At 38.4% G+C, this 26,997-nt stretch overlaps 1 protein-coding gene across 1 annotated transcript; it reads right to left on the bottom strand.

The window, feature by feature from the left end:
• Positions 1-263: 263 nt before the first annotated feature.
• Positions 264-26,898, bottom strand: CRLF2 (cytokine receptor like factor 2). The gene is made up of 10 exons (XM_087938412.1): positions 26,823-26,898; positions 25,650-25,691; positions 22,868-22,976; positions 19,869-20,035; positions 18,035-18,168; positions 17,074-17,227; positions 14,781-14,898; positions 13,403-13,481; positions 10,840-10,945; positions 264-1,062 (listed from the first exon to the last, which is right to left on the bottom strand). Exons 1-10 carry the CDS (start codon positions 26,896-26,898, stop codon positions 1,049-1,051), a joined length of 999 nt encoding a protein of 332 aa, XP_087794538.1. The 3' UTR covers positions 264-1,048.
• Between the last annotated feature and the right edge of the window lie 99 nt (positions 26,899-26,997).

Here is a 26,997-nt window from a genome sequence, read left to right as displayed (position 1 = left end):
AACTCATTCTTTTCAAGAAATAGACCAAGTGTTTATTGATCTTCTGCAAATTGGTACCATATAGGGTACCAATGATGTTGGATAGGAACAGGACATCAAATAGATGAATTTAGCATGGAAGAATTGCATCTACCCAGCTGAGATTTAATCTGGAATAGTGATGAGATTTTTGTCAGCATTCCAGATGAAAAGCATGTGCTTAATTACTGAAATATGGATCCCATGCCAATGAAGAAGGATCTCACAAGCAGATGGAGAAGTCCAGTAAACTTTCACTTTAATCTTTTTTGGATATCGATAATATTAAGAACCAAGCAGTTGTGGTACACATGAATTGACAGAGTATTCAAGTTCAAAATTACAGCAGAAAGTTATAATTACAAAGACACAGTTGATTAGAACATCATACATTATTTAAAGAAAAAATATATTTTTTTCTGTTAGAATGATAGTCTATGTTCTGAAGTGATAAAAAGAACAACTCATTAAAAATATACCCTCAAATTGTATTAGTTTAAAGTCATCTAACTAAATAATATTTGCATTTCCAGAGCCAACAAACATTTGCAAAACTTCTAAAGCATATTTTATATCATCTAAATGAGTCATAGTGAGCTTTTTTTTTTTTTTACATATAATAGCACTTCTGGGGAACTGCCTACCTGAAGAAGTAGGAAATCCCCTAAACATACCTGGTTGGTGAATGTTACTTATAAAATTAAATGTAGCATATGAATATCTAACAGCAATTCAGATGAAAATATAAAAGGACTAGAAAAATACAATTTAGGACAACTACAATAATAATTGTTGTGCCTATTACAGTTGTAATCCTTATGGCTACTTGGCAGATGTAATTTAACATTCTGAAACTTCCAGGCATAAAATTCACAAAATGAAATGACAAGCAGTCTACAGAGAAGAAACTTTAGGAACACAAAAATTGAAATGATTGCAGTTGAGTCATGTATTGTTGCTTCAGGCAGAGATTGTGAGGTACATTCTGTCATGTATCAAGCACTGTGAGACAAATTATATTTCTTGATTCTTAACACCAGAATGCTGTGGAGAAAAAATATCAACAAAAATGAGTAATTAATTATCTGAGTTAATCATAATTTCAGTTCAAGCTGTTTTTCAAAGTAGGTACTCAAATTTAGGATGAGGTCTTGAGAGGCAAGAACTGGCACTACTCAGGCTAGGGAAAACCACTGAGCAGCCCTATCCAAATCTCAAGATTAGAATTAGAGACAATCCCCGGGTCAAGAACACTCCCAATTCTATCTTTAACTCAAATTTGTATGTAAGTCAGAACTTGTACTTACAAACAGACTGCCATTTTACTGCCATTACTAAAAATGGCAAATGGCATAGTCCTTCCTCAAGCTAGCAAACCACTGAATCAGGAATGCTGAAAACTGCTGAAAACATAAGAATATGCAGCCACAGCAATTTCTGAAAGCAAATTATTCTTATGATATATATATAAAACTTCTTTCTTACATATAACTAAACCAACTTATCTAGCTGCAATAAAGACTATGAAGTTTCTTTGTTAACTGGTTCCTGAATGCAGTTTTATTTCTGGAAGAATCAAGATTTAACCTAAGCCTGATTTGAAATCTGGTCACATAGCAATTCTTATTCTACCAATTCTACGCCAAAGCTATTCAAAATCACTACACAAATATTTTGATGGATGACGTTGGGGAAAACATCCCTTGCAAACTATCAGTAGTCTGTGCAGGTGGCCAAAAAAGTCATTCAGACAGCTCTCCATTTCCTGAATGGCCACACTGTCTGAAGTTATAAGAAGTCCTTCCTTCTTTCACTGCATAAAAAGCCAAAAGGAGCTGTTGACCCATTTGCTTGACCATTTATATTTTCAATATATATTTTGTGTATATTTGTCCCATGCATATTTTTCAAGAAAAAAAATCTGACCAGTTGTAAAAGAGCTGCAAAGCCACCAAACCATATTTTATCTATGGCACTCAAGTGAGTTAAACTCATGAAAGGATACATTTTTCAATGCTTGAGAACCAAGGCTGTGGATGGAGAAAGATGCCTTCTCTTCCAAAGCCAAGAGATAAAGTGAGATACCACTGCTGTCACATCACTCCCTACATTTTTTACAGAGATGCAGCACTATATAGGAAAACAACTTTCCTCCTAGTTTAAATAAACTGGAGTAGAACTAGTGACTATATAAATATTAAAGGACTATATAGGTCCAGCTTCTTCTGAAGCAACACAAACTTTCACATGTTATTTTCCATAGTGAAGAAACTGCAAAGGGTTCTTCACCACATGGGACAAGATGGACTTAAGCACTTTATTCATTTATATTTCTTTATTTTTTTTAATTCTGCCTTTATTACTTTATAACTAATTCAAGACAATAAACATATATAATACTGCTTCCTCCTCCCATTTTCCATGTGGGATGAATTGGGCTGAGAGAGGTAACTGGGTCAGTTACCCACTTTCTCTTGGTTTCTAAGCCAGAAACATCACCACTACACCAAAGTGGCTCTCACATCACATCAAGTTCCACCCCCATCCCCCACTTCAATTCCCACATTTGTCTTCATTGGAAGATTCTTCTCTTTCACACAATACACTCTTTTTTTCTTCAAAAATTGAATATCTGGTGGCCTATGCACAAGGCCCAGGTATGTTTGATTGGTGATTTAGTATTTTGATGTCACTTACTAATTTGGTTATATAACGAAGAAATAGGCTAATGGTTGTATTCAGGGCTTTTATAAAAGCTTCAACTCTGTTCTTACTTTGAAGAGAGTCCAGGCAGACAGTTCGCTTCTCAAAATTTGCCAGCATAATTTTACTTATTGGCTAAAATGTCTCAGGGCATTTGAAACAGGAATTTAGTATAGTGCATATGGTGAGATATATTAGTTCAAATAATACTTTGTTTACTCCAGAAATGGGGTCTTCAGAGATCTATTTTTACCAGAGACATCATTATGGTTAAAAAGGAGCTTAAAATTCACATTATAGATGCATCTCTGCAGAATGATTTTGTTTTGCTTAGGGCCATAAAGTTAGTCTCTTGGTATAACTTACTTAAATATATTCTGAACCCATAGGATTATCTTGTCAGAATTAAAAAGTTCAGTTTGTGAAGAAAGCTTATCCTTAAACTAATAAAACTAAACTAAATTAAGCTAAATTAATTGATGCCTGCTACATTTTTGGAAGGAAGATTTACCAAGATCTCTGGTTATTTGTGTTCATTTATCCCTGTAGGCTAGACCTGGTAGGGATTCTTTTTCAGTATTTATTTAATTGTCATTTGTATCTGGAAAATCTACATTATAGAATTCCCCTAATTCCTTTATTGAATTAATCATACAAATTGGGATTCCATTGTTCACATTGTTAATCTCCTGTGTAGCAGAGAAGCAGGATTCATTCTGTTCCATTAACAAGTTATGCTGGTTTAACATAGTAACAACAGCTATGTCTCCAAACCAGCATATTACAGATTTGGAATAAAAGGTATTACAGTACATTTATGGACAACTCTGTGTGTGTTCACATGTGTACCAAGAAATATAATAGTTGTCCTCTAAAAAGAGGACATGGAAGGCCTAAAACATAGACAGGATCTGCTTCATTAAACAACTGAATTACCATCCTAATTGGGGTCACTACATGAGAATTACTTGTAGCCTCACAATTCCAATTATAATAGGGGACTTCCCAGAAATTTACATTCCCAGAAAATATGTCAACATTGAGCAATACAGTGATTGCCAACACTTACTGAAGCTGAGCGATTGTATGGCTAAAGGTGCTGCTAGCATTCACCATCAAGAAATGTTTTTAGAAAGGAGGGAATGCCTGTGGATGGAGTTCAATAGTGTAATGGTGATGTTATGTCCTGAGGACTCAAGGAGTTCTCACTCAGGTCCACTCACTTTACGTGGGCGTTATTCCCCCATTCCCATTGGTTGGCTCTTCCCAGCAGCCAGCTATAAAAGCAGGCTGCGGGGTCCAACCGGTTGCTGATTGCTGCGAGCCAGTTCCAGGCTTGGCAAGCGCGGTCAGCCCTTTATTGTAAAATAAAGTATTGTTGCACTCATGCTCTGGTTCAGCCTCTCATTGCTCAAACAAAACACTGGCGACGAGGATGGGATGGCTACCAGAAGCACCTTGCAACCGCTGAGTCACTAGCCACCGATCCGCAGCCCAGAGAGAGCGATCGGCTGGCGACAAGGGAAACGCTGATCCGCAGCCAGAGAGAGCGGTCAGCCAACAATACGAGCGATCAAAAAGAGCAAACGCTGATCCGCAGCCAGAGAAAGCGGTCTGATTCAATGTTAGAAGCGTCTGTAGCCGCTTGTTAGCCCCGCTGCAGGGAAAGTGAAGCGCTGCGAGCCGCAGCCGCTCTGTATTTGGCGCGAAATTCAAACGGGTGTCATTTGAATTTCGAGCCAGTAGGAGACACAGCACAGCGCTGTAGGAAGTCACTAGCGCCCACTTTTTGGCGCGAATCAAGACACCTCCAATGGCTAGCAGCCAACGTGGTAACCCAGAGAGAGAAAGAGAGGATAGCAAAAAATCCTCTCCAGAGCTGATATCACTCATGAGCGCCCGTAGTCCCAGAGAGATTTTTTTCCGCAGGTAGCCCAGCCGTTCCAGCACCATGAGTTCCAACCCAGTATTCCCGGTGTTTAAACCAGACGAAGAGAAGTGGGAGTCGTATAAGAACCGCTTCAATCATTACATCGATGCGGTCGGCTTGGCGGATGCGGGAGAACATCGGAAAAAATCCTATTTCCTAATCTACTGCGGAGCCACTGTTTACGATACCGCCGCAGCACTCGTAGCGCCGAGAGAATTGAAAAACGTTCCGTGGTCCGAGTTGCTTGAGATCCTCACTAACCACTACGCCTCCCAGGCCTTCACAAATCGCCAGGAGGTTCACGTTCCGTATGAGGAAGCAATCAAGTAAGGAGACCATCAATCAATATATGGCCGCCCTCAGAACAGCAGCCCTGCACTGCGGGTTTGGAACATACTTGGAGGACATGCTCCTCGATCAATTAGTTTGTGGGGTCAAGGATCTCAACCTACAGAGGCGCCTGCTAGCAAAAAAAGACCTCAACCTCGCACAAGCGGTCGAGGAGGCCCTAGCAGCCGAGCTAGCAACGAACTCAGCCACCGAAATTCAGGGCCCAAGTGCCAAGCTAGCATCGTTCCCAGTCCATTCTGAAGAGGTGGAAGCGGAGGAAACCCACAACGATGAAAACGACGTCCACCGCCTCGCCAACGACAGACGGTCGCAGGTAGGGGCCAAACAAGAATACACCGGTCCTCCCAAGCACATCACATTGTGCCTAGCCTGTGGGGGATCGCATCAAAGGGCCACCTGCAAGTTTAAAGGAGCCACTTGCAACAACTGCCATAAGAGGGGGCACATCGCGAGAGTCTGCCAAGCCCCCCAAAGCGCTGCACACAGACCCCCGTCCTCGCACGCGGGACCACAGAGGCAAGTATTAAACTGTCGCACGCACCGCCTTGCCAGGCATACTTGCCATGCTGTTAGTAAAATTTCTCTCTCCGTTTCCCTAGAAGGTAAACCGTGCCACATGGAGGTTGACACAGGGTCAGTGCTCTCAATAATCTCGTGGAACACCCTCAAGAGACTCCACCCCAGCCTATCTACTACCCGGCTTCAGAGATGCCAGTTCGGTCTGAAGGACTACCAGGGGAAGGCCATTCCCGTGATCGGCAGAGGCAAGTTCTTTGTCAGTTTTAGAGCTTTTAAAGGCCACCTACCTCTAGTGGTAGTTAACGGCAATCTACCCACCTTATTGGGGCTCGATTGGTTTCCCCACCTCGGCCTAGGGTTAACAGGAGTCCATGCTGTCTCAACCTCAGACACTGACTCCTTATTCGCTGACTACGCAGATGTGTTCAGCGAGGAGCTGGGGTGTTATAATGGAACCCCCATCTCGTTCACCGTTGACCCCCAGGCAGTCCCAATCAGATTAAAACCACGTAGAGTTCCATTTGCTATTTGACCAAAACTAGACGCTGAATTGGATAAACTACTAAAACAAGGGGTCATTGAGCCAACAGATTTCGCCAAGTGGGAGACGCCCATCGTCACACCCTTAAAAAGATGGTAGCCTGAGAATTTGCTCGGACTACAAGACAACAATCAATAAATATTTACAAGTTAGCGCCTACCCTGTGCCTGTCATTCAGCACTTATTGCACACATTCGAGCCGGGCAGTATTTTTGCTAAATTGGACATGTCTCAAGCATATCAGCAGTTCCCTGTTGATAACCAAACAGCGGAACTTCAGACCATCGTCACTCACAGGGGTGCCTTCCGATGCAAGCGTCTCCAATTTGGCGTAAGTGTTGCCCCGGGTATTTTTCAATCCCTCATGGAGCGGATTTTACAGGGCCTCCCTGGTGTAGTACCCTACTTCGACGACATCTTGGTCTCGGCCAGGGACAGACCCCAACTCTTCCAGAGAGTGCGAGCAGTGTTAGAGAGGTTCAGACAGCATGGCCTCAAGTTAAAAAAAGAAAAATGCGCCATTGCCACTAGACAGGTGGACTTTCTGGGTTATAAAATTGACGCCTCTGGCATTCACCCCCTGGAGTCCAAGGTCAGGGGGATCCACGAAGCTCCCACACCAACCTCCAAAACGGAGCTACAAGCTTTCTTAGGGCTGCTGAACTTTTATGCATCCTTCTTGCCCCATAAAGCCTCAGTAGCCGAACCCCTACACAGATTACTAGACAAAAAGTCACCGTGGCACTGGGGGCACAAAGAAGACCAGGCGTTTAACGCCGTCAAATCACTACTTATGTCAGAGGCAGTGCTCATCCAATTCGACCCCAACCTTCCTTTAGTACTGGCAGCAGACGCATCCCCTTTTGGAATTGGGGCGGTCCTTAGTCACAGACTCCCCAATGGCGCCGAGGCCCCCATCGCCTTTTTCTCCAGGACGCTCTCGGCCACGGAGCGAAATTACAGCCAAATAGACAAGGAAGCCCTAGCAGCTGTTGCAGCCGTGAAAAAGTTTCACGAATTCCTTTTTGGCCATTTCTTCGAACTGGTCACCGACCATAAGCCCCTCCTGGGCCTACTGGCCGGCGACAAACAGACACCTCAAGTCCTTTCCCTAGAATGACAAGGTGGACACTTTTCCTAGCGGCCTACTCATACAAACTTATTCACCACCCGGGCAAAACTCTATCCCACGCCGACGCGCTCAGTCGCTGCCCCTTACCCGCTCCGGCTGAAGACCCAGCTCCTGTCAACGCCATTTTTGAAATCACCCAGTTGGACCTGCCCATCACCGCCCTTGACATCGCCGCTAAAACCAAGGCAGACCAAACGCTCGCCCAGGTGCTCGACTGGGTGAGGAGGGGGTGGCCGGGAGGCAACGTTGATAACAAATTCGCACCCTTTAAGACTCGCATGCAGGAGCTGTCCAGTTTGCAGGGTTGTCTACTGTGGGGCACTCGAGTGGTCATTCCGACCTTGCTGCGTACCCGAGTCCTGGAGGCATTGCACGAGGGACACCCCGGCATTGTGAGAATGAAGGCATTAGCACGCAGCTACGTGTGGTGGCCGGGTCTAGACGAGGACATTGTCAATTGGGTAAGTTCCTGCAGCATTTGCCAGGAATCCCATCCTGCTCCCCCCATCGCCACCCCTACCAGATGGGAGAGCGCCAACGCCCTTGGTCTAGAATCCATATCGATCTGGCAGGCCCGTGCATGGAAAGATGTTCCTAGTGGTCGTGGACGCTTATTCCAAATGGATAGACGTGGCACAGCTATCCACGACCACCACACTAGCAATCACCAACGTGTTAACGCGCCTGTTAGTTACACATGGACTACCCGACTCCATTGTCTCCGATAATGGCCCACAGTTCGCATCAGTAGAATTCAGCCGTTTTGCTGCCAACTTGGGCATTCGCCACATTTTCACAGCCCCATTTCACCCTGCCAGTAATGGGTTGGCTGAAAGGGCCGTCAGGACCACCAAAGAGGCCCTCGCTAGGTTTGGCAGGGATGACTGGCACCACAAACTCGCACGGTTCCTGATGAGCCAGCACTCAACCCCTGTGCAGTCACCAATAAGTCCCCAGCGGAACTTCTGATGGGCCGGCGCCTGAGGACTGTATTGGACAGATTGCACCCACAATACTGCCCTGACTCTCCCCTCGCTTCTACGTCGGGGTTAGACATTTTTGTTACAGGAACCAATATTCGCAAGGAATTTCGCTGGGGACCCACTTTGGATTCCAGGCGAGGTCATCGCCATCACCGGGCCGAGATCGTATAGAGTCAGGCTGGAGGATGGTCGCATCTGGAGGAGACATATAGACCAGCTTAGAAGGCGCCTCAGCACCCTTGCCAACAAGAATCCAGAGTCTCCAGTCGAAGGGGAACCGCCTCATCCGCCGCCCAGCCACATCGACCCAGCGACCAGTCTGCACCAGCGGTCGTTCCGGTCAGCCCAAACTCGGACAACAGCGCCCAGAGAGTTGACCAGCCTGATCCAACCCACGAGAGCTCGACCCCAGTAACCAACCCAGTGGTTCCCGAGGATGCCCAGTCCAGAGAGTGTTGGCGACACTATGCCGGCTCAACCATCACAGACTGGTACCGAACAGACAGACAATGTTCCCGAGTTGCGCCGTTCCGGGCGTAACACAACCCCCGTCTACCTCAAGGACTATGCATGTTCGCATCTGGGGGAAGGGGTGTTATGTCCTGAGGACTCAAGGAGTTCTCACTCAGGTCCACTCACTTTACGTGGGCGTTATTCCCCCATTCCCATTGGTTGGCTCTTCCCAGCAGCCAGCTATAAAAGCAGGCTGCGGGGTCCAACCGGTTGCTGATTGCTGCGAGCCAGTTCCAGGCTTGGCAAGCGCGGTCAGCCCTTTATTGTAAAATAAAGTATTGTTGCACTCATGCTCTGGTTCAGCCTCTCATTGCTCAAACAAAACAGGTGACAATGCAAGGTAGAAGCCCATTGGTAGCAAAGGCAATAAATGGAGCAGCCTGTATGCTATGCTGCAGAATATGGGACCCAGAAGTTTCATAAATATGCAAGGTGCTGATGCAAAGCCTGAGATGATGGCAGTAGAGCACATACTTTCTTAATGTATAAATCTTTAGTGTTTGTTTCAAGTATCTCACCTAGTTCTGATGGTTTAAACATTATACTGTAACTAATTTATTTTTCTTAAGAAAAAGGTCTTCATAATTCAGGTTAATTGATTATGGAATCTATTATTGTAAAGGAAGAAAAAGAGCATATTGCTATGCATTTTTTTCTGTATCATGGCTTCTTTGTGGGGTCCTTTGTGCTCTTTGAGATTGGTTATTTTCTTGATATATTTCATTACCCAACTAGGTAACATCCACAGTACTAGAAGGGAGTGAGGTTTGCTGTGATTATAGGAAAAGTCCCATCGTTCCCTGCAAGTCCAGCAGCCAAGCCCTAAACATGCACCTCCAATAGGTCCTGGCTGCTGTGATGACCCGGAGCTAGGCACAGAAACAACACAGCCAGAAAGAAGGCTTAACTCCTCTTCCCCTAAAAGTCCCACCATTCCCTGCAAATCCAGCAGCCAAACCCTAAACATGCACCTCCAATAGGTCCTGGCTGCTATTAGTCCAGAGAAGAAGCACAATTCTGAGAGCAGCCACAGTTTTAGCAGTTTGATTTCAGAGTCCTTGTCACAGGAAGAATTCTCTGCAGCACCAACCAGAGTATAATTCTGTCACTGCAACCTCACATGTACCAGGTCAGCATGGCAAACAAGGCAAACAAGACAAAACACGGCAAAATATCCAGGCAATGGTAACAACCTGTGAGGCTGGAAAAAGCAATGTTTGTTCCTGACAAACGCCCCTCTCAACAGCCTCCTTTAAATCTCATTCCCTGGGTGAGTCTTGTGAAAAGGGGTGGGACACCCCTCCTCCCGAGTCATTGGGTTGCCCTGCGCTGATCCTGCCTTCTTTCATTCTTTGTGCTTGGGGATCACGGGGACGTAATTGCTCCTCACCAGAGCTCTGCAGCTCCTCGGCCCCATTGCCTGCCCTGTCCTCCTTCCTCGCCTGGTCCTCCTGCACTCCCCCATCTCGTTGGTGACCCTTCCCAGGCCAGAGGGACCCAGGACTGCCTTATCCTGCTCCTCCAGTCATTTCTCCATTGGCCCTATCTCTGTCTCATCCTCCTGCTCAGACTCAGGCTCTGATGGGGCCAATGCACTTGCCTTGTCAATGTTGGTGGGAGTGTTCTTGGTTGGGGTATTGTTTACTTATTGCTTGTGGATCTGATATTAATCCTGGTATTAATATCTGCTTAGCTGGGTGTTAATTGCTAGTGAGGAAGTGTTTGGTCTTTTTACAGTAGTTATATGCCCTAATTTTGGATAGTGCATGAACTGTATAAATTCCCAATTCAGCTCTAACTGCTGCTACATCCAAAATACATCTCAAGTGTTGGGACTGTGTTTGTTATAGTACTGTAGTTGAGTATAGACCCCAAACCTCTGTTCCATAATAGGGGTAACCTTAGCTTTATATACTTTAATTAATGGGGCTAGGGACCCTGGGTAACTATGATTCTTTAACTTAAACAGTAAATTCAAACAAGCTTTTTTTCTATGTGATGATGTTGGCAAGCCCAAGCTCCAATACTGGAAAGAGTTATGTCTAAATATACAAACCTATTCAATTGGTTCATATCTAATTGCCACCTATTAGGGCAATAATAGACCAATTCAGCTTCCATATTCATACACTGGATTTTAAAAACATACCTTTGACCTCCACTTTAGCTTGTTGGAGATCTTCCTCTTTTTCCTCTTCAATTATACATTCTAATTGTGTTTCAGGCAGCACATTCTCAGTTTTAGTAATCCACTCCTTTAAAAAAAAAATCACCGATTACCATGATTTCTTAAACGGTATCTTCCAGGCATGTTAACTGGTAATAAAAAGTAAAGTCTTCTTTGGAATTAATTCTAGTGATGCCCATGCTCATATTTATGTAGATGAAAGTGATTTGTCTTTCTTTGTCTTCTTCCAAGATAAATTTCTGACTTCTTGATTGAACTTATATTCTTTGTATGCCCTGTCTATCACTCAAGGTCTAACCAGATTTGATTCAGGTTAGCTTTTTTAGACAAATCAAGATCAACAAGGTGCTGTTACTACATGAAATAAACAGATAGCACAGCCTTCCTTAATCTTTGATCATTTTTGTATGTATGTATGTATGTATTTTTATCCTGCCTTTATAAATAACTTAAGGTTACAAACATGTTCCTTTCTCCTTCTATTTTCCCCACAAGACTAACCAGGGGTGGGATTCTACAGGTTCACACCTATTTGCTAGAACCAGTTGTTAACATTCTAAGCAGTTCGGAGAACCAGTTGTTAGAAGAAATTACTGGCCTACTCCTATAAGGAAGGCAGGAAGGAACATTCTGGTGTTGCTTACAGAAACTGCCTCTCTGTTAACCCTTATTACATTCTTGGCAGGACTAGACTTCCTGTTTCTGGAACTTCTCTGGAGTTTTTCCCCCTCCTTTGCTGGTACTTTGCTTGAGTGGAGTTACCATTCAAAGTTACAATGGCACTGAAAAAAGTGACATAACAATTTTTCATACTTACGACTATTGCAGCATCCCCACAGTCACGAGAGGCCAGGTGAGGAGATGCGTGCCTTGATGTGAGTGATGTTGAATTGGCCACGCCCAGCCAGTCACATGACCACCAAGCCATGCCCACCAACCAAGCCACGCCCACAGAACTGGTTGTTAAAAAATTTGAATCCCACCCCTGAGAATAACCCTGTCTTTAGCTGGCTTTAGCATTTGACTACAATTCTTAACAATTATGAACATTGGACCTAAGAGCAGATAATGGGAATTATAGTCTAAAGTGTTTAGAATATTGACAGTTTTCTGGTATGGTAAAACCAATGAAATCTCCTTGGTCAGAGAAAATAGCAACAGTTTGGAAAATGACATATTAAATATGTCATATTTATATTAAACAAAATATTAATATATTATATAATTATATTAAATTTAAAAACTGCTGCATTTATGATTCAGTTAAAAGTTTAACAGAAAGAAAAAATATTAATCACTGTTAGAAATAAACTTTCAGAACATACATTATTCTGACTGATAGCACTGAAACACACATACTGATCTGGGATAGGTAAATTTTGGCTTCTTTCAATTTCTCATTTTTTGTAAATATGACCAAATATAAGTGCTTATAAATTCTTTTTATCATATTGAGAAATTTATGAGAAAAAATATATCAAATTTCCCTGACTTTTTCATGCTTTTGATCCCAGATTTGTTTTGCATATTTTATGTAACAATGATAGTTGCCCCTATGATGAGTAACATCGATACTAATTCTTAATACATGAATTCATGTGTTTATTCAAAGGGGTGGAGTGTTATTTCATATTGATAATGCCTTTTCCTGAACATAGTGATTCTTCCTGTCAATGACTGAATAGGAAAAGTAATGAATTAATTCAGTACCATAAAAAAGATGGTATATTTAGTTTTTAACATTTTAATATATATGTATATGATTGTTTTTATATGTGTATAGTTATATTGCATTATCATATGCTACCCAGAGTTGCCTTAAGTGAGCTAGATTTCCATATAAATCTATTAATAAATGTTAAATAAAAATAAAAATTAATTTCTTGTCCACAACAGCTTGCAAATACTTTGTCCTTCCCATGCTGGTGCAACTGTTATGAAGTAGATTGGAGCAACAGCTGCATGCAATCTAGTAACTGAAGTGGAATGAATTCAGATCAAGCTATCCAAACAAAATAAAACAAAAATCTGTTCTGAATTAACTTGCTCTGTTTTATGATATCTGAGACCACTCTGATGTATATCCTCTACTTTTTATCTATTGAGATATATCATTTGGCGCAGTATCGGTGCATCTGATTAAGAATATGGATAGCTTAAAAATTAGTACGTTTTGTGTGAGGTCACCAGGGCTAGAAAACAACTTGATGGCACATCATCAATCAATTTAGTTTTATTTATTTTACATATTTTAATTCTATTTGTCATAAATTGTGATATTTGTTTTGGTTAGGTCATGGTTTTAATTGCTTTGCTTGGTATTATGAACCACCTAGAATGCTCCAAGAAAGGAACAATCTAGAAATAGTTGTGCAAATAAATAAATAATCTCTGGCCTTTGCAAGAGATGTGCAAAATAGCTTGGAGATATCTAACGAATCAAGTTCAAATACCCTTGTGAAAAGTTAGTTGTCAGGGGAATCAAAAATTAGGAAGATGAATGCAACATTCCACGATAACTCACCTGGAAGTTTCCATTATGATCCCTGAACAAATCAGAATTTTTAGGGTCTGGTATTACTGGTATTAGAGTTTTTCTAATTCTGTAACCATTTAAAAGATAAGGATTGATTAAGAAAAATGATTAGAGAAAATGTGAGTAATATATTCCAAAAATAGACTTTTTCTGATAAATTTCCAAAAATTAACATTTATCTACCCTTTCCTGCATAAATTCTTTTTTTAATTTAAAAACACCTACATATATTTCTACAGTTTTACAGTAAGAAGAAAAGGAAGTACAACTTTCAGCCGAAAAAGTGAAAACATGAAAAAGTCTAAAGCTAGTAATTTTAATAATATTTGGAATAGCTAGCCATTCACTGAATAATTTAAAGATCTGAGACAGAATTGGTTTATAAGTTCACAATTGATGTTGCTAGTGTAGCTGTGCAATCATATCTGAAACTGAACAGGAGATAAATGAATTTCTATAAATGAATTAATCTCTTTACAAATACTTCATCATAATAAGCATGCTACTATAGAAAATTGAAACATGTTTACTATGATAAAGTACTGTATTACCAATAAAAGAGACAATATTCCACTGATAATCTAAATAGAGATTATCTATTTTCAATTCTTCAGTTTACTTTAAAGGAAAAAGTTTCATTTGAATTTAAAAGTACGACAATAAAACTTCTCTATATGTTATTCTTGTTTAAAACAAACTTATCTTTCACTTCTCTTTTAGTTCTTTGGAACTTTAAACTTCCATCTACCACTGGAAGCTGAACCAGTGGTGGTTATAATGAAGTATTTTAATTTTATTCAGTGAGAATGAACAAAAGTCACAGCAGGTACGGATTAGCTACAAGAATTTGTATAAATTCCCTGCTTTTGTCAGTACATAAATTGTGAACAATTTGTCTGCTTGATTTGCAAATATTATAGGGCTTTCTTTGAACTTTCTCTAGATGTCTCCCTTCCTCCCCCGCTTTCCCCCATTTTTTGCTGATGGATTTTTTTCCAACCAACTTCCTCTTTTTGCACTGTGTTGAAAATAATTCCTCTTTCAATAATCACTTTATTTCATCTTTTTAAAAAAAAAACTGGCCTAATTCACAGTTAGTAGCCTAATATGAATATTGGGACATGGTTATCCTTCAAACATTTCTCAATCCAAAATATGTATAATACAATGGGTATCTTAGTGGAATGATGCATTCAGTTTAAAAGTGACATTTCATGCAAAAGGGAGATTCAAGACAGTACAACATACCAGAATCAATAAGAACTTTGCTCCAAATTTATCCCTATAACTGCTTAGGTTTTATAATCATAATAAAAGGCATTGTTACATTAATTCACAAAGAGTTATAAAAATAAGCATCACATACTTCTTCAGCCTGCAGATATAAAGCAGAATGGCTGTCATGATTAGGAGGCCAGCCATCACCAAACATGACTGGAGAACAATATTTAAATCTGGATTGAAGTCATCAGCTTCACAGGAATCTTAGAGAAATCACACACAGATGCAGACATGGGCACACACAGACAAAAAATTGAAAGTATTCTTTAAGGGATTAACAAAAGAAATATCAGTTCTGCTTAGGTATATGTTTTGCAAGTATTGTCTTCTAAAAAGGAATAAAGCCTGAAAAGGCTTTGTGGTAGATCTTCTATATATGCCAGTCTTAATATTGTCGTGATAAAGTTTCATGATAATACATTTTTTATTTCACTAGAAATATTCTGATAAAGATACCTGATAGAAAAGCCACCTGAGGTGACCTTAATGATGCCTCAACACATTTAGAATAGGCAAAAATAAGGCCTCAACCTGAAAGCATTTGCTCTTTGTTAATGTGTGGGTTGTTTTTTCCCCAAATAACATGAGTATATATTCAACTGCATTTTATTACCAGCTTGCAGTTGGGTACTGAGACTTTCAAAATGATTTTCCAAACTAAGAACCAAAGGCAGCTCATTATAGAATATGGGTCAAAGTAAATCTTACATATGTTTCTGTAATTAATTTTGTAAAAAGAAAGAGAGATCCACCCTCTTTCTCTCTGGAGTAAGGCCCTCTGCCATTCAGAAAAGTCAGTTTAGACGGAATAAGTAAGGAGTCTAAGGAGCAGCAGATATGCAGCCTATCCACAGAATTTGTAATACGTTTCAATTGCCTAGCCAGTCCAGATTGGCACTCACATGAATTGAAAGCTTGAAGAAAGAGATGGAGACCCTAAAAAACTAAAAGCAACATTCTCTCCCTAACCCTTAAATCTATTTTAATATTGCGAAGGCATTACATTGGAAGAGACTAGCTGTCATGCCCCTGCCAGAGTCTGAATCCGAGGAAAAAGATGAACAGCTGACAGGAAGTGGGAGTGTGGCTCCGTTGGCTGTGGAGGAAACTGGTGAAGGGCAAAGTCTGGCTGGGCAGAGCAGGGAAGAGGTAGAAAAAGGGAGTGGAAGTTTAGAGGAAGACACAGGCCCAACACTCTTCATCCTAGGGCATGCAGGGACAAATGAGAAGAGAGCAACGTGGGTTGCATGGCTTATGGGTGAGAAAAGGGCCCTGATTCCATTCATTAGGCACACCTGGGAAGGGAGTTTAAAAGAGATGCAAGCTGAGAGCGGCATTTTCTGGGAACAGACATGAGTTTATCTTATGTTGAATGTGGTTATTTGAATTCCTGGAATCCTCCCAACTGGGTTGATTTACTGTTGTTCTTCACATCTGGAATTCCTTCTCTTGATTTGCCAGATTAATTACCTCATCTTGCCTTGATTGGATTTATAGTTAAAGTTTTTGTTGACAATGTTTTGGACTTGAATCTCTGCAGCCAAAGGCTGTTCCTGGGAGAGTTTTTCTCCAGACCAGAAGGTAACCAGGACATTGGGGGCAAAGTTGGAGCTAATAAAGGGACTCTTACTTATTATTTGACTGTATTGCCTTTGTGCCATATCCTGGGTCGTTACATTAGCTTCTCCCCTTTCCCTGCCTTGCTCTTATATACTAGCTCATCCATCTAATCCCAAGGTCTCCAAACTTGGCAATTTTAAGATTTATGGACTTCAATTCCCAGAATTTCCCAGCCAGCTATGGGAATTAAAGTCCACAAGCCTTAAAGTTGCCAAGTTTGGTGTCCCCTGCTCTAATTCATAGTTAAATCAGAGATGAATAAGATTTTATTCTGGATTGTTCTGACATGAATAGACCTGGGAAAGAGGCAGAAGAGAGTTATTCTCCTATCTAAGAACACACTATCTGGGACATCCTGATTCTCTACTGGGTTAACTGGTGAGTCACGTAATATTAATAATAATAGGATAACCTGCCAAAACCAGTTTTAATGCTATTGCTGCTGTAGGCTGCATCAGTGGAAGACAATCCAAATAGACTGATACATGGGAATGACTTTCAGATACAGGTGGAATTCCTACAGACTAGAAAAGGATCAGGCAAGTGGCAGTTGAGCCCACAGAAGGAATGTGATTCTATTAATATAACCTTACAATAATGTTGGGAGTGGTATTTCTCTGTGTACTTATTGTCTGGAGTACCTCACAAGACTGAAAATATGACCCTGGTAATTATAAATTTGTGTACATAAACAAATATTAAAACATCAGATAATTATTGATTATGATGACAGGGAAATAATATTTAGGAGTTTTTACCTATGGAACTGCTATTTTTCCAATGCATTTTTGGTCCCCATTCACTTGGATAAGAAGATCTACTGCATATGAATCTCACCCTAAACTGGAAGGAATAGCACTTCACTGGATCCAAACCTTGTATTTCAAACTTGCCGCTTTCATTTTTCCTAAACTGAATGGCAAGAGTGGCAGTCATTATTAATTTTGTTCACTGTATACATTTCATCTTCCAGCTTATCTTAGTAAATATAGGAAAAACTAAGATTATATAGCAAAGGCTTTTGAAATGCACAGACCTATTAGAAAGATTCACTCTTTGTGTCAGATACCAGTAAAAGGTTAAATTCTTTATCTGTCTCATTTATAATTCAATCACTTGCACCACAATTCAGAAAATAAGGGAATCATAGACCATAAAACAATTAAGCACAAATCACTTTTTTTTAAGTTTCCCTCTTTCTATTTTTACATTAGCAATTAAGAAGAAATATGTGAGTGACAATTAGCAAGCCTATGTTTTTTTATGAACACTGTAATCACCAAAAAAATCATTATGAGATTAATCACATTAGTATGAAACCTCATTGAATCTTGGAACTGGAAAACAACAGGTAATCAACTCACATGCTCTAATCAATATAGCAATCTACTAAGCCATCCCTGACAAGTGTCATTCAATCATTTGAATTCCAATCCATTTGAAATTCTTCAGAAAAGTGAATGTCCACCAGTATTCTAGGCAAACTGTTCTGCTTCTACAGAACCTTTACCATCTCAAAATTCCTCCTAATGTTCAGCCTTAATGCATCTTTCCATTTCATTTGAATATGTTGCTCCACATCCCATTCTCCATTTTAACAAAGAACAGTTCCATAGCTGTTGTATATGACAGACTTTTAAATATAAGTTAACTGCTTTTCAACATTTCCATCCCTTTATCTTTGAATCCATGTTACAAAAAATTCCATCAGACACATACCCAATCTTCATCAAATTCACTTTTGTACTGATATTCCAATATAAAACAATGTAGAGGGAAAGATGGCCTATGTTCTATGATCACTTTGTCATGTTTCCAGAGGAAGGTTACATTTTGAGGAGATTTGGGCTTCACTGGGAAAGATGAAAATAAATTAGTACAGATTGAAATTTTTCTAGATACACATACATTTGCTTTACATTTTTTTAATGTTTATTACATTGCAAGAACCAAATGTTTAATAATTTTTGTAAAAGTCCCTTTTTCTAATAATTAACATCTTTATGTACAGGAATTATAATAATCTTTTAAATATGTAAGGCACCAGGTTTTACTATTAATTTAAAAATACAGAATGTTGCAGGTGATCTGTCTGCAGGGAATAAAAAGTAGGAGCAAAAGTAGGTTAATAATATTTGCAGCTCATTAACTTTTTAAAATTGATGACTTCTATGTGGTTATATGCTCTTGGTTATGTTTAAAAATTCTTTTTTTAGGAGGTCCTAATGCTGAAGCAGAATGTTATAAAGCTGCTGAAAAATTACTATTTTGTCAGGTATTGAAAGGAAATATATAATGAAGAAAACACAATTTATTATCTGTAAGGCATGGATGGGCAGCAGATTAAATTGAGTGGTGTCTAAAGGAAGCCAAGGAAAATACTCATTATTAGATTTCTCTCCCAATTTTTCCTTCAAAATTGTATTTCAGGTGGCTGGTAATTCTTTCTTCCCATTTTGTCTCACTTAGGAATATATTTCTACAGTCAAGTATTAAACTTGAATTTTCTTCATCTAGTTCATGATTCAAGAGCCCTACATTCTTGGGAATTTGAGCTGCTTCAATGGGTTTCAGCCCTTGAAAACTTTAGCCACTGAGAAAATATATTATTCAGATTTCAGTTTTACTTCTTGTTGAAAGGACAGATCTCGCAATTTTTCAGGTCAGGTTTATCATTTCTGGCAGTACTTTGCAAGACAGTTCAGTCATAAGAATAGATTTATTTTCTCTGTTAAATATGTAATCTGCATCTTGTGGTAGAAAATTCAACACTCTTTTCAAGATGAAGAGAAGAATTGAAATGACACAAGTATTAGAGTCTCCAATCTTCCTGGAGTCTAAAAACAAAATATTCTAGGCTGATCCCAGGTACATTTGAGAGAAAACCCAGCTGAAGCCCTACAAAGCTGCTAATAGTGAGGTAGAACAATGTCTAACTTGGAATAAGACAGCTTCCCATGGCTCTATTTTAGAATAGAGAGCTATTTTCTCAACAGAAATGCCAAATCAGCACATTTATGGCAAAGGTTGTTAAAAAAAATAGTATATCTGGATATTACATACTTAATTCTTTAGAGTAGGAGTCCCCAAACCCCAGCCTCTACTGGTCTGCTGCCCATTGGGAACTGGGCCACACAAGTGGCAGTAAAGCACACAATTTGTGTATATGAGGGATTAGGTTGAACACCCAAAATCATTGCTCTCCCCCACCCCCACCCCCACCATTGCTCAGCACCGCACCGCCTGTCAGGAAGGTTCAGGACCGCTGCTTTAGAGAGAGAAAAAGTGATTTTAATGAATTTTCTCACAGTTCCTCAAATTCATTAAAACAAGAACTCATTAAAATCTCAATCGACTGAAATCTCCAACTCAGTGAAGACCTGGGATAAATCCAGCAATTAAGTCTCATTCTTATGTTTTTCCAATGAAATATGATATCAAATTATAAATGCTACTATTCATACAATTGCAATTATATCAAATGCCAAGTACTCCAAAATTATATTTAAGGTCACGGGTAGATTTCTAATAAAAAAAATATATATAGACTTACAGAATTTTATGCTCGATAGTTTAAAATCCTGGTAAAATTCCTTTGTCCCATTTGTATCTCTGATAGAAATATCAAATTCACGTCCTTCAACTTTAAAAGTACAACCAACTATGTATCCATGATCATAGACATAGTGGACACACTGTTTCCAATTCTGTTCATCAAATCTAAAGTTGAAACAACAATATTAAAAAGTGATATGACTGCAGCTTAAGTGTGACCACAGGAAAGAGGTCCTGGCTGGCCTCTGGTATCATACAAAATTATCTTTTGAGAATCACAGAAATATTTTTAGAATATTCCTGTTTTGAAAATACTCTGTTGCTTTTCTGACAAAATATTCCTATTATTTTGCAGCAAATGTTGATTGCTTTATTGTCCAGGAATAAACTTTAGAAATCCCATGCCATCTGAAAGAATTAGTTTTTTCCTACCCTGAAATGATTTTCTAAATAAAAGTTCTCTGTGTTTTTGTAAGCCAAGATTTTGTAGCCCAAATAATTTTGGCAGGTTTTGTAGGCCAAGTAAAGAATATTAAGCAATTCACTTAGAATTTGCATAGGTGTGTTTCTCTCTCTCTCTCTCTCTCTCTCTCTCTCTCTCTCCCTCCCTCCTCTCCCTCCATCCCTCCCTCCCTCCTCTCCCTCCATCCCTCCCTCCCTCCTCTCTCTCCCCCCCGTGTGTGTATATGTAGGGGTGTGTGTGTGTGTTTGTGTGTAGGTGTGACATATTCATTCCTTCTATTAAAAGAATATTTACTATTAAAATCTTTGTTCAGTTTGGTATGCTCAAATCATATAAAAATCACCAATTTAATCAATATAAATTCAGTTTCTACAGTGAAATAATATAGATTCAACAATATAACTTGCAAAAAATAAAGGCAACTCCTAATGCTATTGTCAGCCTTTTTGCAATATGCAAAACTCAATGCAAACTGACTTAAATATTTGAGAAGGATGGACTTCTTAGATTCACAAAAGTCTCGATCTGTTTTCTCCTTTAAAAAAATAGCAGCAAAACATAAAGGGAAACAGAGTGGTATTAAAGTGTTCTGCAGAACATGTTTCAGAGGTTACATTTGAATGTGGTAACCTTTTGAACCACATTCTGCATGACGTATAATGTCTCCAGTATAGTGGGGAAAACCCACACAACCACATGACTGCAATCACACAGATTCCTTTTAGTGCACACCATTCTTACACCAAATTGCTAAAGTTTATCCTTCGAAAAAGATCCTGCAGAGAGGAATGGAAAAGGAAAACAAAAATCGAGTATTGTGTTCCAACTGTCAGGGAAGTTTACATATCTGCAGTACAATAAATACGTGAAGGCAAAATCAGTGGGGATAACAGTTACTTTGTCTGTTTTCTAAGGCAACAAGAATTCAGCAGTAATGAGCTTTTCAATTTAAGTACAAAAACAATGCATAAAGTGCAACTACAGGGATGTCCAAACTTGTCAATACAGTGATGGCTTTGACTCTGTAAATGATGTCCTCAAGCCATCTCAATATATTTTGACCTGCATTTCTCTGGATACCTGGTACAAAACCAATGCAATAATTTGGTTGTGTTAAAGATATAATAATGGCCACAGTAGATAAACTTGATCATTTTTTCAGTGCCTCTCTCAGCAGCATTTACAGTTTCCTTAACTTAATCTAAATAAGTCTGTACTTTCATTCCTCCAATTGAATACTGTAGAGGTATTCCTCAACTTACAACCACAATTGAGACCGGAATTTCTGTTGCTAAGCAAAGTGGTTGTTAAGTTGCACCTGATTTTATGTGTTGTTGTTTTTTTTGCCAAGGATATTAAGCAAATCAATACAGTTGTTATGTGAATCATGGGGTTGTTAAGTGAATTGAGTTTTTCCCATTGATTTTGTTTGTTAGAAGTTGACTGAGAAGGTCTCAAATGACAATCACATCATCCCACGATACTGCAGTGATCATAAATACAAAATGGTTGCCAAGTGCTCAAGTTTTGATCAGATAACCGTGGAAATGCTGTGAAAGTTGTAAATACAAAGACCACTTGTAAGCCACTTTTTTCATTGCTGTTGTAACTTTAAATTATTGTTAAATGAATTGTTGTAAGTCAAGGACTATCTGTATGCAAGTCTTCGTTTTTTCTTCACAAGATGGGTGTTTGTAAGCTGCAACTCAAGGTGCTCCATTTGTAGCATTTTCTTCCAGCATCTATTTGTCCAACATTGGTACAAAATATTGCACTCTTGCTAGATTGCAGGTTAGTTCTACAAAAAGATATTTTCAGACAGTTCTGAACAGACTGTTAGAATTGTGCATTAAAGAAGATCCAGTGAGATCAATAGTATTGGTCTCCTCATACTTAGGTTTTAGGTTAGTGGAGGTGTAAAAAATATAGAATGTTTAGCCAATGAGATAAAAATTGTAGAATTAGAAGTCAGATTGGTATTCACCAATTAGAATCACAATTATTTTTTTTAAATCACATTTCTTTATTCCGTTCAAGTCTATATCAAGGTCAGCCTTCTGTGGTCCTAGCCCAAAATTATGGCACTGAAATTCAATTAATGATGTATCTGTTGCTTAGTTTTTTGTTTTAGGTAAAATGTACAGTAAATCCCTGATAATCCCATCATATCAATGTCATTGTTTAAAACCTCTCAAGGATTTAAAAGAATGAAAAAGGGAGGCCTAGTAGTAAAAATATTCTTCTAGACAAAACAAAATGAGGAATGAGGAAAAATGATGAAGAATACCACAATTTGCGTTGTTTGTAAAACCCTAACTTATTCAAAAAAATCTCTAGCATTAAAACTTAATAGTTCAAAGAAAGTCAAATTTGTTTTCTTAAGTTTTCGCGGGTACTTACATGTATGGTATTCAGCTTTGTTCGGGTATTTTCCCACATCATTATAGTTGTGCTTTTAAAGTTGTAGCTATTTATTTATTATTAGATTTGTATGCCTCTCATCTCACTGAGTATAGTCTTTCAATAATACTCACCTATAAAACACCGTAAAGTTCCTGCCAGTAAACATTTCTATAGGATCCCATGAGATCTTCATCTGCTCATTATGGATATTTTGTATTATATAATTTATGCATAATTTGTCTTCATTGTTGATCATAATGAAAAATAAAACATGACATTTGTGTAATAAAAACTGTCTGAAGATTTTGCTTAGAAAGTCTCTTTCATGACCTGCTCCAATATGAAACATTTGTGTACTTTTAGAACTCAGCATTTACTAACATGAAGAGCCAAAATGTAGGGTCAGGCTGCAAAAAGTTGTTTATGGATTCAACTAAATTTGCAAATCATCTTTCAAACCACAGATCTTATGTCATCTAGCAATGGTATAACCAAGAAACTTTGAACAAGCACGAAAGACAGCACGAAAAAGATTGTGATTGGAAAATAATTAAGAAATTAAGAATGGGGAATTCTGGAAGTTGAAATCCACACATTTTAAAATGGCTGAGATTGAGAAACACTGATTTACACTGATCATTTGTTTGCAGTAAATGAACACATATAATTCACAAAAAGTCATTCGCAAAAGTTTCTTTCCTCCTTCTGCAGCCACTAGTGCTACCCTAAATTTCCACTGAAGAGTTAAAAAGAGATAGGGTAAAAAAGTGTTATTGTTTAAACTGACTTTAATTATGCATTTATTTGTCTCAGACAGTTTACCTGTTCTCCATCAACTTCACTTCTCATTCTACATTATTTAGTTCTCACTGGAAGATAGTTGGATAACTTTGTATTTCTAGGATTCAAGGTAAGGTTGTTATAATTTCTATTTTTGCCAATGTATATGTTTAATTTATTCTCAGTTATGATGTATAATCATATATAAAAAGATTCCCATAAATTCCACCATGGAATCCTTGATGATCTCCAAACTTGCCTATTCTACCATGTACTTTTAAAAAAGAAACTTTTACAGAGTAATGATTTAACAGAGATTTAACTTGGAGAAGAAAAAAGATAATAGTGAAAAATAAATTTTAAAGTAATAAGATAAGAAAGAAATAAAAGAAAGAAAAAAGAAAAGAAAAAGATGCTAAAAAGCAGATTTAAATCTTCTATATAGCAGTTATAAATACATTTATCTTTTATAGACCTTTGTTATCCTTCAAACTAACCATGTTTGTGAGTGGAGTTGATTTATTCCTGACCTATTGAAGCAGATGTGGTATTCAGCAGGTTCTGACCAGTTCACAAATATCACCTCTGACTGGACCCGCCCACATCTATTCTCCCAAGTCCCAGCTGATCGGCTGGGTCTTCTTTTGTTGCCCTGCACAGGAGAACAGAGCTGGAAAGCAGGTTAGTGGGGTGGGGAGGGAAGGGAATTTTGCAGTATCCTTCCCCTGCCATGCCCACCAAGCCATGCCCACAGAACTGGTAGTAAAAAATTTTGAATCCCACCACTGAAGACATAGTTGAGAACACAATACAGTCTTTTTATCTGTGGAACTTTTGGATAGCTATATTTTCCATTTGTTTTACTATTCCTCCTTATTTATTTGTTCAATTTCTATGGCCACCAATCTCAGTCAATGACACTAGGCGGCTTATAGTTCATAAAATATACTAAAATTTAAAAAAATCATTTTAAAAGAATAAAAAGATTAAAAACATCCCATTCAAGCTACACAATAGCAAAATATTTGACCTATTAGCAATATAGCTAGGAAATAGGTCCATTGTCATATTCAGTGCCCTAAGCTTGAAAACATAGCCAGGCTCTTAAGGCCTTACAAAAGGCTAACAGGCTTGGGGACAGAAAGAAGCATGATTGTTAGAGCAGTGGCCACTGCAGAAAAATTTTGCTTCTGGCTTCCAGCAGCTGGCATCTTTGGCTGACAAGATCTGCAAAATGCCCTTTCTGCTTAACCTAGTTGGATGGATAGAGACTCATGGAAAAGGCAATGACTCAGGTACTGGGTCCCAAGCCATATAGGGCTTTATAGCTAACTACCAGTACATTGAAGTGGACCCAGAAAGGCCTCTTACCTAGTGCAGATGGAAGAACCTTGTCTAGGGTTCCTTGATTTCAGTTTTTTTTTTTTGAAGGAGAAAAGTACCTTGACATGTTTCAGGTCCATTTCATACAAACTGATCAGAATTGTTCTGCATTTGGTCAAACCATATAACATGGCTTGAGTGGCTTAGTTCTTATTTACAGTTTTCTGAGATCAAATAGTTGAAGACAATTGTAAATAATCTCCAGAGTGCTTTCTGTCAGTCTCCTCCACTTTCCAAATACAATCAGAAGAAGGCAGCAAAATAAATTCCAAATCAATCTGAAATTAAGATAAAATATCCTCTTCCTTGGGACAAAGCATTTGGGAAGTCAGAAAAAGATTTTTATGCAGTATAATGCAAAACTGAAAAGACAGTGAGAACATATTTGTATATGAATTTTGGTGTTGAAGAAGAGTCCTGAGAATATTGTAGATGGCCAGGAAAATAAACCAATGAATCGTCCAACAAATAAACCAGAGTTCTCACTTGGGGCACAACTAACCAATATCAAATTATCTTACTCTAGACACATTATGCAAAAACCCAGCTTTCTAGAACATTTCTAATGCTAGGAAGGGGAAAAGAAAGAGAACAAGATAACAAACAGCAAGGTGAATGGACTCAATCACAATAGAGATGAATGCATAGTTGGAAGAGACAGTCTGTCAGGAAGAAAATCTATCTATGTGTTCTTTAGGAGTCAAAGATGACAATGGCAGATAATGAATCAATCAATATTTTAAATGCTACCTGTTCCTTTTGAGAAGTCTTCCTCATCAGGTGGACATAAATCTTCAAAAGAAATAAGTAAGAGTGATTGAAAAAGAAAAATCCTATACAACTTCCATATAAATGTCCAAACACAGCCTACAGTAATAGATTGTTCTTCCTGTTTATAATAATTTGTGCTTTGTAAAATGGATTTTATATTATGATATCAAGACAATGTTGATATAACTTTAAAAATCTTAAGATATTCCAGGAAATCAATGATACCAGTCATTACAATTTTATATCTGTCTTTTAATTATAAGCAATGCATTAATCCAAACTTGATCATAGCACAGTAGATTGACTGAATTAATGTACTAATTTAAATCCCATTGGTTTTAACAGGTTTATTCTGCATAAAGACAAAAATGTGTATTTATTTTTAATTAACTTACAGGCTGTCATAATTATTAAGTGTATAACAATATAATAGATACAAATTAACACTAACACTGGGCGATAACACTAAAATATTAATAATCCATTTTGGAGAGATAACAGACAAGTGTATGCAATCTGTGAAAGATAAGTCAGCCAAAATTCAAATCAATATATAATATGAATAATAAATTATCCTGCCACAAAACCTGCTGAAAAATAAACATTATTAAAAATAACAAAATGAATAAATCAAATGACAAAATAAATAAAATGCAAACAAAATTATATTGGAATTAAATTGCTCTAGTAAAACTTCATTACTATTACTCAAAACACTTTAAAATTATATCTTCTTTATGTATTATCACTGTCCAAAAAGAAGATAGAAGTTTCATAAAAATGGACTTTACCATGACTCCAAAAGGTCAGAGGATAAAACCTCTGATCCTGGTGACCGACCCAAATTGGATGCTGTCCAAAAAGTTGTTGCATAGTATAGTCTGCATTGTTGCTCATTTTATCTAGCTTATGCTAAACATTAGAATATTTATATGTATTATTTACCTTGAAACCTAAATGAAGTTATGTTAAATCTCATTTTTTGTACATAAACAATCTAAAATCATTGTACATCAACATTATAGTAGCCTGGAAAACAGTGTAATATTGAAGATTGATTTAGCTCTGACTTTTATCCCAGTTCTTGTAAATAGTTTAAAAAGAAAAATCATCATTTGTGTTATAAATGCATGTGTTTAAATTGCAACTTACTTTGTGCCCATAACTTGGAAATTAGCAAGTAGATCCAAAGTAGTACAGCAACATAATTTTGAATAGTCCATCCCATAATGTTAATTGAATCTATAATCAAATTTTATCAGTGTAAATTGCAGCAATACTTCTCTACAACTATTTTTTGCTGGGCATCTTTATATCAATAAAACTG

The sequence above is a fragment of the Pseudonaja textilis genome, chromosome 8 (genome assembly GCF_049901715.1).
Source record: "Pseudonaja textilis isolate UNSWEBS1 chromosome 8, rPseTex1.2, whole genome shotgun sequence".
Classification (NCBI taxonomy): Eukaryota; Metazoa; Chordata; class Lepidosauria; order Squamata; family Elapidae; genus Pseudonaja; species Pseudonaja textilis.
This window is presented reverse-complemented; position numbering and strand designations above follow the sequence as displayed.